At 32.3% G+C, this 12,845-nt stretch overlaps 1 protein-coding gene across 1 annotated transcript; it reads right to left on the bottom strand.

The window, feature by feature from the left end:
• Window positions 1-870: 870 nt before the first annotated feature.
• On the bottom strand, window positions 871-2,157 carry LOC149579814 (uncharacterized). Its single transcript, XM_089812393.1, has 3 exons — window positions 1,869-2,157; window positions 1,472-1,607; window positions 871-1,236 (listed from the first exon to the last, which is right to left on the bottom strand). The coding sequence occupies exons 1-3, from the start codon at window positions 2,081-2,083 to the stop codon at window positions 1,120-1,122; spliced, it is 468 nt and encodes a 155-aa protein (XP_089668519.1). The 5' UTR covers window positions 2,084-2,157; the 3' UTR covers window positions 871-1,119.
• Window positions 2,158-12,845: the final 10,688 nt, after the last annotated feature.

Raw genomic sequence — 12,845 nt, 5'->3', positions numbered from 1 at the left:
GAAATTCTTTTAAAAAATAAATTCTCATACCATGTTCAATCATACGGAAGCCATCAAAATTTTGAACTTTTCAGTATTAGATTTAAAGGAGGAAAAAAGTTTTCAGTCGAATAAATCAGTGTAAAAGATAACTTCAAATCATTGAAACAAAATATGGGTTGTTAATTGGTCTGTTTATATATGCTTGGGATAATTTCATCAGAGTAGTTTCTTCCTTTTGGGTGCCTCGGACAAAGATCAGATAGGAAAGAACCGGTTTTTTGAATGGTATATAAGGGCTCGTTTGGCAAGCGGAATACAAGTTGAATAGGCATATGTAAATTTCAAAAAAAATTGAATTTTTCATTTGCATGCACCAAAACAGAATTGGAATACGAAGTAAAATAGGAATATGTATTCCAATTTTGGCCCAAAAATGGGGTTTTGCAATTCCACCCAAATAGGTGTTATTGGAATATGTATTCCTATTCCACTTTTTTTAATTTTAGAAAACATAAATTTTGGGGTCCGCGAATTCCCATCAAATATTGGTTGAACAAACAGAGAATAGGAATACGTAGCCCCATTTTCTATTCCAGAATACATATTCCTATTTCTCTATTCCGCTTGCCAAACGGGACCTAAATGTTTAAATTGGTCAGGGAAAGAGGCATTAAGAAGAATGGTAAGGTCAGCTTTGTAAACAAAATTGCTTTCTGACCACTTTTATGCGATATAAAAAAAAAATTGAAACCCAATAAACTATTAGTAGAAGAATGGTAGATTTTGTTGCTGCATCTCTGTTGTCTATCTTATAGTAAAGATTTCTGAACGCAGAATTACATGAAGCACTTCCAAACATGTTTGATCATGAAAAGTGAACAATAACTGTTTGTTAAGACACCAATGAGCAAGGTCTATGTTATTTACAGCTCAATTAAAGTTTTAATACAGATCTAACGAAGAAGCTTGATGTAATTCGCCTCGTTGGAATTTGATACTGCAAAATGTGCAGTTAAAACACTCCTAGAAACTGATCCATAAAGAACATAAACATTGAAAAGCATTATCCTTACATTAAGCTTTATCTTAGATGATAAAATTATTCATTTTAGCAGATTTATGTTCTCCATCTACTTCTTAATAGCAGGTTTGTGTTCGCCGTCTGCTTCTGTTTAAGAAGATTTCCTCGATCCTTGAAACAGACAATTTGTATTTGGGGAGCACCATAACTATGAACAGATACATATGTAAAACCTGTTACAAATTTTCACACTATCAATACATTGGTCTTGAGAACAAGGCACTCATATAGATTAAGGGGCCACTTATTTTTTATGCACTATAAAAACATTATACATGCAGGGACTTCTGCAGGCAGAAAAAGATCAGCTTCAAAGTTATTGCATTCACAGTCTATTCTTCTAGGTTTTTTTAGTATTTCCTTATGGTATAGTTTCTTGTCGGCATTTTTTCATTTTTTCCTACTTACCATTCTTATATAGAGAAACTGCTTGAAAAGGAAGACAGAGATACGAAAGATCATTCCATGATTTTGTCTTCTTTCCTCCAACCAACATATTTTCATCAGCAGACATCCCTTGCATTGAAAACCCAACTTCGCCAAACTAATCAAAAAAACCATTTTCTTAATGATCCACAGTATAGACAAAGAATGTAAGATGAACAAACCCACATGATTAAAAACTTACCAAACATGGAGAGAAAGCCTGATAAAAAATAAATGAAAGACAACTTATGAAAGAAAAAGATGAGCATAAACAAACTTCTGAATGAAGAGTAACTTCAAAAAGAAAAAAAGAATTATTTCCTTAACTCTTAGGGCCCAAGAACTTCTGGTCATGATTTTATCAAAAATGTAGTCTTACCTTGGGCATATTACAGAGCCATTAGAAATAGAATCAGCACATATTTCATTCGTACTGATCATCAAGCTATAAGCTTGGAATATGTTGCTCCTTAAGTATCTGTTATGATCAGTAAGAACTGTATCACTTTTCATCATACAGCTCTGTTTATCATGATCAGCATTCCTGAGACAGGTAAAAAACATGATAACATAAATCAAAGAGCTCCCAGCCATCACGACGAGAACCTTGAATAATTCCTAGAATGGTTTACATGAAGAAGCGTGAAGAAAGCCAACACTTTCCTATCAATCCATAAATAATAGAAAATTAGGGTTAAGGTTTATTCATGCATGTGAACTTCAACTCGTGTCATTACAATGCAGGCCCATCTGTCAATTAGTGCTTTTATAATTAAGTATTCATGAAGTTAGTACAAACATGTCTAAATCGGTTAATTCAATCATCCATCCACTCTTGACCATTTTGGTCTTGCCTTGGACTTCATTGGAAACCCTAATTACCCGAGACACGTGTTTTCAGCTCTTGGTCTCAAACATCTTGGTGAAGAGATAGTCCTACCGTATATCATCACCATGATAAATTTTTTTTTTTTTAATGATTTTGAATTGGAATACTTCCTTTGAAAGAGAATGATGTTTATCTTTTATTCTCAGTGCTTGTGAGTCTCTTTCACTTTGTCCAGCTGCTCAGGGAGACAATTCATACGAATGTTTTTAAGATCTCTCAATCAGTTCACTTATTTACTTTTTTCCCGCATTCAGCAAGTTGATCAGACAAATTGACAATCCTCCTGTTTTAGTACCTTATTTGGATATTTTAAGTTGTTAGAGAAGCTCTCGGAAAAAATAAAGGATCGTGTAGAGTTTATATCATCAGTTTAATATGATGTATCGTGGGTAAAGGTATATTCATAGAAATGAAGTGCCTAAATTAATGTTGGGCCTGTAACTCAAATTTCTCAGTTCTAATTTGCATGCTCAAATTTTGATTGTTTCATTATTTAAAATATTGTGTATAAACAATCATATGACGAGTATCCTTCATTTTAAAATATCAATTTAATTATATAGGATGCTGCCACATATATTATGGCTTGTTTGACAATCTCATGTGCAGCTATGTGGAAGAATACTCCGGTTACTCTATTTGTTGACAACCAATCTTATTTAAGACTTGTTACGTTCCAATTTTTGGCCTAATTTGAAATATAGCTATTGAGGTTTACATGAAGTCAGTTGGAAGTTTAATTTGTCATAATCCGGCCAAATGATAAGATAGTTAGTTGTTATGATTTCAAGTGAAGATAACATGCTAGTTGATCGTTAATCACAAATTCATGGAATTAAGAAGATGATTAACATTATGATTAATTATGATTAAATAATTCATTACGACAATATAATTTAACTACGGGGAATTTCCTTGCAGAAAACATGTCGAAGGGGGTAAAAGCATTGTCAAAAAAGAATTAGGCAGGAGTATCACCATCACTGGATAGATGGGTAGAGGATCTAGTGACTTGAAACAAGATACATATGTGGAACCACATGAGTTATTTAAATAATTAATTTAATTAAAATAATTGAGTTAAAATACAAAACATATCTCAAAATATTTTAATTTATCTTTTATCATATTATTTTAATAAATATTTATAAACATGCATATAATATAAAAATGATTTGGCACCATTATAATTTAATAATTAATAAGTAATGTTATATATAAGATTATAATAATGTTTGAATTATAATAACATTTGAATTATTATAATATTTGAATTATAATCTTCCAATTTTATTCTTTCTTTTTAATATTTTTGTTTTTAATTGATTAAAACTTGGCATGATTAATATTTGGCAATTTGAATTGTCTTTTAAACTTCTCTTCTAACCTTTTTATTTTTTTTCTTTATTTTTCTCCTTTTCAATTTGAATTTATGATATATTCGAAGAGTTTTCTTGAAAACTGTAGATAGCCGATGAGCCAAGCAACCTTTTTAATAGAGTTTCCTTGATCGTATTTACCATAACCTTTTTCCTTCCTGCATTTCCATGTTTCATCTACTCAACTACTCATACATTAAGGAATTCTGGTGTTATTAATGACTACTTTAACCTATCATTCCATTCTCCTTTCATTTCATGTCTATTCCTGTTTGCGAGGATAGAGCAAGGGAAGTGTGGAGCCCATTATTTCTAGCCGCAGTAAGATCAGGGTGTTCCATATTCGTAAGAGGTGTCATATTCAAGATGTTTATGAATCCATTTTTACCTCTACAAATCCAAAATCATCTTTCAGATTCCATTCGAATTCATAAAACCAGAGTCATATTCAAACATTACTTAGTGGGGAAATCATGTACACCAGTGGCAGAGAGAGAGAAACCCAAAATTGGAAAATCAGGTTATGCACTTCTTGACTTATTTTTTGTTAGCTTATTATTTCCATATTCTTCCAATATGAAAATAAACTAACAGTCTTATGGAATTCTCTTTTCTATTCTTAAATCCTTGAAAGTTGTATATGATATTGAGCTAGATGTTTATTAGAGTATAGTTGATTTCAAAAGTCGTATTTTTGTTTTACAATGATAAATCATAGAATCTATATACAAAATATTGAGACTTCAAATGATCAGTAAATCATTATCTAATCTCATGCGTATTCTATCTGATACTTTTATTTTTTCTTCCTCAATCTAAAACGAATTAATCTTCTTAGATGGTTAAGACTAAAGTGTTAAGATTAATCTTTTATGCCATCTGCTAATATATGAAGTATGTATAATTTCTTTTCAATTTAACAATAATACTCTAAGTGTAATGGACACCCAGCAATGCCCAAAAGCTGAACCAAGGCTAAAATTATATTAACACTGAGAATGTTGCAATCAATTACAAAGAGATGTATTCCAAAGGCCAAACCCTAAGGGAATGACATCTAGAATGTTACAACAGAGAATGAACGTCCTCTATTGCCCAAAAAAGAGTGTGATTCACACATCCAAGCTCTTATCAAATGCAAGTCATAATCATCCGATACAATAATTCCATGCTAAACAATGAGACTCTCACCCCTATTTATCCTATTCCTTCACCCTTCTAGAAAGAACTAAAACATTAATTAATTGCAAGTGTTAAAAGCTTCCCCCTTCCAATATTTAATGCACTCTGTAGAAACTCCTCTCTTGCAATAATTAATTGTGCTTCTAGAGGCTTCCACCTTTCCAATAATTGATACACACTCTAAAAGCATCTCCTTTGTAATACAATAATTAATTAAATTAATTAAATATAAAGCCACCTTTTAATTTTAATTTATTTAATGGCTTTATAAGAAATTAATTTAATTGCTAAAGTGGGAACATTACAATCCGCCCTCCTTGAAATTGCTTATCCTCAAGCAATCCAGCAATACAATGAACTTCAACCTCCACCCGGATCCCAATTGAAGTAATATGTGATATCCATATGGACATTAAACAAACTAAAAATGAACATCATTAAGACCAATCACATGTCCTGCAAGTTAGCTCCCAAAACTTGTGCTAATGAAGTATAAGTCTGGATGTCACCAGAAGGCGGCTCCATAGAAGATCTATGAAATTTCTTCTTCCCAACTGCTGCAACACAAAATTGAATCTTTGTAGATGGTGAAAACAAAGCCCAACTCCACTCAGGAGAGTGATCAATATTGACCGCAAACATCAAATTGTCATAAGACAATGTGGCATCCATGTTGAACATAGTACTATCGTAGAAGTGAACATCTACACTTTGTTGATCGATAGTATAATATGACTCTGTCACTATATCACTCACCTCATTAGCAATAATAGGTGTACTATCATCAAAGCACACATCTACAACTGCGTGCATACTGCTAAACTCTTTGTTGGATGGTTCAACGGACACAAAAGTGGCTGCTGATATGATAGTATCCTCGCATTCTCCTAATCCCATTATTGTTGCATCGCCATCCGCTGACAAAGCTTCATATGTGGACTCTTGACTATCACCAATAGCATAGCCCGGTGGTGTCTCGATCCCATCTGAAGAATCAACTACCTTCTGCTTTGGAGCAACATACAAATCGTCAATGTTGATGCCCATCTTTCTAGCCACAAGTTGCAACATCATATCCATTCGCCTATTCTGCTCCTGTTGGATACGATGCCCCTTCTCTAATGTACCCAGTAATCTAATTATTACATTTTCTTGATCTAGACTAATATACATTTTTTCAAACTCTTTTTCCTTTATCTCGCTATTCCAAATTCCCTATAATAACTCCACAGGATGGTAGGACTAATAGCTCTGATACCATTGTAATGGGCACCTACTGGTTATAACTTCGTGAAACACTTTGCAAGCAAGCTCTGATACCACTATAATGGGTAGCCACCGATTATAACTTTATGAAAGACTTTGCAAGGAAGCTCTGATACCACTGTAATGGACACCCAAGAATGCCCAAAAGCTGAACCAAGGCTAAAATTATATTAACGCTGAGAATGCTACAATCAATTACAAAGAGATGTATTCCAAAGGCCAAACCCTAAGGGAATGACATCTAGAATGTTACAACAGAGAATGAACATCCTCTATTGCCCAAAAAAGAGTGTGATTCACACATCCAAGCTCTTATCAAATGCAAGTCATAATCATCCGATACAATAATTCCATGCTAAACAATGAGACTCTCACCCCTATTTATCCTATTCCTTCACCCTACTAGAAAGAACTAAAATATTAATTAATTGCAAGTGCTAAAAGCTTCCCCCTTCCAATATTTAATGCACTCTCTAGAAACTCCTCTCTTGCAATAATTAATTGTGCTTCTAGAGGCTTCCATCTTTCCAATAATTAATACACACTCTAAAAGCATCTCCTTTGTAATACAATAATTAATTAAATTAATTAAATATAAAGCCACCTTTTAATTTTAATTTATTTAATGGCTTTATAAGAAATTAATTTAATTGCTAAAGTGGGAACATTACACTAAGATCTCATCAATAAATCAGCCTTAGGAATAGATATAATCATGTATATTGGAAGGTACCAAATGTTGCAAAGCTTAAACATATTACCAGGCATAAATTAGAACATACTAACACCGTGGAATTCTCTGACAAGAATGCCATCAATGGTGAAGAGGTGGAGTTAAAGACAAATCAGTTATGATTAATTTAATTAATTAAACATTCAAATTTGAAATCTTTAAAGAACATAATTATGTAATCACAGAATGTGAAATGATGGATGTATGTAATCTTCTTGAATAATTGACAGAGTCGTCTGCTTTGAGAATTTTGAATACCTGGGACTCACTCGGCTATGTAGCCAAGAAGATGAGTGATGAGGTGAGAGATAGGAATTATCAATAACATGAATCAGTACCAGTTATGACAGAACAATGTTTATCATTTTAAATATGAATTAATTAATAACTAATGCATAAATTATGATCTCTAGTTGCCCAGTTGCATGTTAAAATACCAGGAAGCTTAGTGGTTGGTAAGACATCCCTTGTCTATTCCAGGTAGGGAGGGTCTTTCTCGTTAGAGATCATGTGGGGATAAGATTTGGTTTGAGGTTAGGTGGTTAAGCCCCTGACAATGTTTCACCTCTCCCCAAGTTTTCGGACGTTCTACAAACAAAGATAAGTTATACATTCAATTGTTTATTAGAAAGAGGTATAGTCACTTTTTTATATGAGAAGGTAAGCTTAACTGAATTATTTCATTGTTATAGTTATTTTACACTTAGATGAAAAGGATAGGTTTATCTGATAAATTGATTTAACAACTTTTATTTATATGAGGATACCTCCTAATCTTGAATTCATGATAATCATCAATAGATTTTGGTATAGTGGTATTGGAAGAAATTTTTGATATTTAATATTGGTATAGTGGTATTTTGTGGACTAACCTGGGTGGTTGCAGAAGCATCCCTACATTGATTTATCGATTCAAATTGCAAGGTACATGGATATTGTTTTCTATATTAAATTCTTTGATGGTGTTTGAAGTTCTTAGTTAATAAATTTCATCTAACTAATTTTAACAGTCAATCTTATTCACATGAACACGAATGATATAATTGTCTTCCTATGAAACAAAGTAATAACTAATTTTCTATGAGTATGTTAGTTGTTAATTAAGACCCAGGAAATTGGGATGTTACATTGTCATACAACCTTTAGGAACTATAATAAAATACTTCACATGTGAAAATGGAGATCACATACATTCATAAGATACTATTTTGAATAGAAAACCCAAATATTTATTTTCTTTCATAAAATATTTCTTGTTCTTTATGTGCAAAAGGACATGTGTTTTTCTATTTATACTCACATGTATTTACTCTCAACACCTCAGCTATACGCATACTCTTAACATCTAGTTTCTCCCTTTTTTGGCTCACAACCTTGTCCTCATGCATACATTTAGTTCTACTCATTACTTGCACATGTAACCTTTCACTCTTGTCACATTGCCCAATCAATCTTTCATATGCATTCAACCTTCTTGCCTCACTATCTACTTGAACCCATTTGTTCTCTTCACCTCCTCTCACTTTACTACCCAAACAATCAAATGCAAGCTCTTCACCTTTTCCTTTTATATTTCCTAGTAAATCCTATATGTGGTCTCTTGTTCTTTTGGCCTAGTCACAACCTCTTCATCTTTTCTTTGTTATACTCCTTCCTTAGATTTTACACAACTTCTATGCATAGTTCCCTATGTGCATTTACTTCTACGCCAAATTTGACCTCTGCAATGTACTTTTTCTTCCCACTTGTGTCTAAGCTCTAACAAGTCTCTACACTATGCACATACCTCCCTACACTTTTTAGCTCTATCTAGAAACATTCTCTACCATTTTTATGCACCCTACAATCACGAGCTCCTATATTTTCTTTATTTTCTACACTATCCCCTTTATCTTTCTTTGGAATTAACCCACCTTTACTCTTATTTGTCCTCTCTTTTTATGACTAAATTTCTCTTGGGCTATATTATATATCTCTTATCTATTTTCACTGAGAGGTGCCTTCCATCTTGTAAAATATTTTGCACTTATCCTCAAGTCTTTCTCTTTTGTTTCTTTATCCCCTCCCAATTTTTGAAGAATTCAAATTCACCTACTTTGTATTCTTGATAAGCACTAAATTATCTCATCAATAAGTTTTTGTGCAATGCCCAAATACTCCTTGAATCTTGTATCTTCATTCTCCAAATGCCCTGTGACATCCATCAACATTGTCCAACACTTCAAACCTTCAACTAGATCCTTCTATCTCACTCAACACTTTCACATGTAGTCCTTAATATGGTAAATATGTTCATTCCATTTCTCATCATCCTAGTCATCTACAATTAGATCTTGGCATTAAATTTTAATCCCTCACTTAATTTTTTTGTAGCCTACCATTTGTTTAAAACATTAAATGCACATCCTCTCCATAGATCTCCACTTTTTAAATTGTTTCTACTTGAGCTATTGTGGTCTTCCCTCCTCTAACAACTTATATATGGTTTTCTTTTTCTACTTTGAATTACCTTAAAATATTCTTTTCATAGCCTTTGTTACCATCCACTTGAATCTCTTTCATCATGCTCTCTACTACTATGTCAAATTCACATGGTCTCTCTATTCTTCATTAGCTCCATTGCACACTTCATAATCATACAAATAACACTCTCTCCTCTGTAACAACCATAGATTATTTGTGTGTCCTCATTAACAATCAACACTTCTTCCATTGTCTCCTTTTCTTCTCAACCATCTCTTCTATAATCCACTAGCAACCATATATAGGACCAACCTTATGTTGATTGTTAGCTCTCCAACCTAAAACACAAGGACCTCAACCTTTCTCCTTTGTTATAGATGCAACAACAACATAATCACCAGTCTTTGTGACATCTTGATTACATTACAACCTCACCCTCATACACACTATCATCCTTCAAGCTCTATATTTGTGTAAATGTGCCTACTCACAAGTGCCTCACTTGCTTTTTCTACAAGTTCACTTCGCTTCCATAGAAAAATCCCAATGTTTATTAGAAATCTCTCCTTCCAGCATGACTTTCTATTGTTGCAAGTGTTGTGATTACAATTCTCTCTGCCACTCACTGCAAGTTACCATCTAGAACTTAGTGCAATTTCTTCAACCAATCAATACTTGACTTCTTACTAGTGTTAACTACTAGTATCTAAGATGCCACTACAACATAGGTTAAATAAAGATTACTTGTATATTTTATTAAATGATAATAATACTTCATATGATATATAATGTTCACATAGATTTGAAAACATAAAAAATATGTTCCAAATCAACAGACACTAAATATATATTATAGTAATTTTAATAAAAATCTGTATAATCATCAAACCAATCATTAATTATGAAACATTAAGTATATAAATTCTTATATATTTATTCACTAAATTATGTTTAAAAAATAAAATCATAATTATAATTCACAATGTTTCAGAAACTACCATCATAAAAATACATACAAATAGACAATTAAATACATATATACAAAAGAGATGTATAAATACAACTATGTGCAACCAAATAATAATCTATGCAAACTTTCCACTATCAATGGTTTAGTTATCGTTGTTTTTCTGCTTAAGGCTTTGTTTTTCCTTATATTTTTGTAGTTTCTAAACACTCTGACTTTGTTAGATGTGCATTATATGAATATAGATTGAATATTGATTTTCTTTTAGAAGTGTGTTTCTAGAAATTTTTCCGACACTAGTAGTGATTTTTGGTCGCTATTCTTCCACATTGTTCTCAAAGCTGTCAAATTCATGTAAAGCACATTGGGTGAATAGTGTGGTGACAAATACTTCAGTGCGCCGGCGGCAGCGTTCACAGGCCAAAAATGAGTCGAAAACAGATGTGACAAAGATTGTAACATCTGCTACAATTTTTTAGATCTACCAACTGCACAAACCAACGCACGGAGATAGAATAAGATGCGGGTCACAAGATCTACCAACTGCACAAACCAATGCACGGAGAGAGAATAAGATGCGGGTCACAAGATCTACCAACTCCACAAACCAATGCACGGAGGGAGAATAAGATGCTGGTCACAAGATGGTATTTAAATTAGATAATATATTAGTGTATAAATCATACTCGCATCTTTGAAAGGTGCAAGGGTTGTACATCGATAGTAGTGTTAATGATGCACAAAGTTTAGTCATAATCTTTAACCCTACGCCCCCTTGTCTTTTTCTTTATAATAAGTAAACTTCATATTTTGTGATACCTAAAATATTCTCATCCTAAAATAACATGTTATAGTACAAGGTCATTTTGATTAGTTTGGTGAGGATATTTCACATTAAACAAATGATAGTAGTAGAGGAAACTTGTCTTTCCATGGGAAGAAACTTTGAATGAATGAATTTTGGCTACTATTTATGGCAAAGACAATATCCAATCATAAGTTGTAATCGAGAGTTGTACACCCTTCTAATTTAGTTTATCAATATTTATGTCAATGTCAAACCTTTTTTACTCAAAGAATTAGACACTCATTTCTCCCATCATATCTCAATTTTGTCGTACACCTCTCTTTATCTTTCACCTCTCCTTATCTATATTTCATTTCTTCTATTTCCTTTGATCATATCTATCTAGATCCATTTAGTGTAACTATATATTCCACTGGTGTGTAAGCATGACCATGCTCTATCTCCTTCCTTCCATCTTAGTCTATATCATTTTATCTCTTCCTCTCCATCTCTCCTTTTTTATCTCTATATCTCTCTATCTTTACCTATCCTTCTAACTTTCTACATCTATTTTCCTATCTCTTCCTCACCACCCTCCTCTCTCCCATGCCCACCCTCTTTTTCTCTCCATATTGATCTTTAGACTTGTATGTACATCCTCGTTCCAAAAAATAGTCTTGTAAGTAGCATTATAGATTTAAAGAAAGAAAAATAAATCCATCGATAGAAATATTAATGCTACAAATATTAATGGTACTTCTTGTGATAAAACATTTGAATAGAAATTATTCCTTTAAGTGATAGACATTTATTTGTATTAATTTGTCAAAATGATGGTACTATGTAATGAAGTGTTAATTCAAATATCAATTTATTCACATGATTGAAAAGTGTTATAAAAGTGTTTATTCAAATATCAATTTACTCAAATGATTGTAGTGCCTTATAAAGACATTGAATGTTAAAGTATTGATCATAATAATGTTAAAGTGTTAATAGTGAAGAAAATAAATGAAATTAATAAAAAAAACAAGTAACTTTTATGTTAGCATTAATTTAGATAAATTGTACTAGTACAGAAACTATATAAAACTAATAAAAAACAAACAATAAAAAACAAACAACAATTATATTTGATATCAATATATTTAAATGATGACAGAGGGTGGCCAGGCAGAGATTCGAAAGATTGATAACATATTAATATTTATGTATCACTTTGCTCAAGAATGGTGTAGAATGGACCGACCCTAAAGAAAACATATAAAACTAATAAGAACAAATAATTTATCTTGATAGAGTAGTGGCACTTTTTTCGTAGAAATATAAATGGCACCTGTTTCATAGAAACATAAATGTCAATTAATTGGTCTATCCATAGTACTTGTTTCTTGAATGCTTAAATAGATCCTAATTAGGAGATAGCTACATACCTGCAATCATTTACATAAATAAAATAGTTAACCATAGCAGATAAAATCTCACTGCTCCATTCAAGATTTTAACAGAAGATTTGACAACAGTATAACAATCTGTCATCCTTTGTCCAGAATGCTGGGATGATTCACCTTCTCGATGTAGTCAATTTATGTAATGCAAAAATTATATTTCAACGTACACCCTGCTTCTGTTTTTCCCATTGCTCCAGTATTAGATTGAAAAGCACACCCGTAAATATTGTGAAACCTAA

The sequence above is a fragment of the Cupressus sempervirens genome, chromosome 1 (assembly GCF_028749045.1).
Source record: "Cupressus sempervirens isolate cs-2001-9-10 chromosome 1, ASM2874904v1, whole genome shotgun sequence".
NCBI classification, from domain to species: domain Eukaryota; kingdom Viridiplantae; phylum Streptophyta; class Pinopsida; order Cupressales; family Cupressaceae; genus Cupressus; species Cupressus sempervirens.
Note: the sequence above shows the minus strand (reverse complement) of the source record. Positions and strands in the feature narration are given on the sequence as shown.

Bases quoted from the DNA above. Each gene is read 5' to 3' on its own strand.
- LOC149579814 (XM_089812393.1), bottom strand. From the start codon at position 2,083: ATGGCTGGGAGCTCTTTGATTTATGTTATCATGTTTTTTACCTGTCTC. The intron at 1,608-1,868 runs GTAAGACTACAT...TTTTTTGATTAG, and splicing joins GGCTCTGTAATATGCCCAAG to TTTGGCGAAGTTGGGTTTTC. The intron at 1,237-1,471 runs GTAAGTAGGAAA...AATTTGTAACAG, and splicing joins AGTTTCTCTATATAAGAATG to GTTTTACATATGTATCTGTT.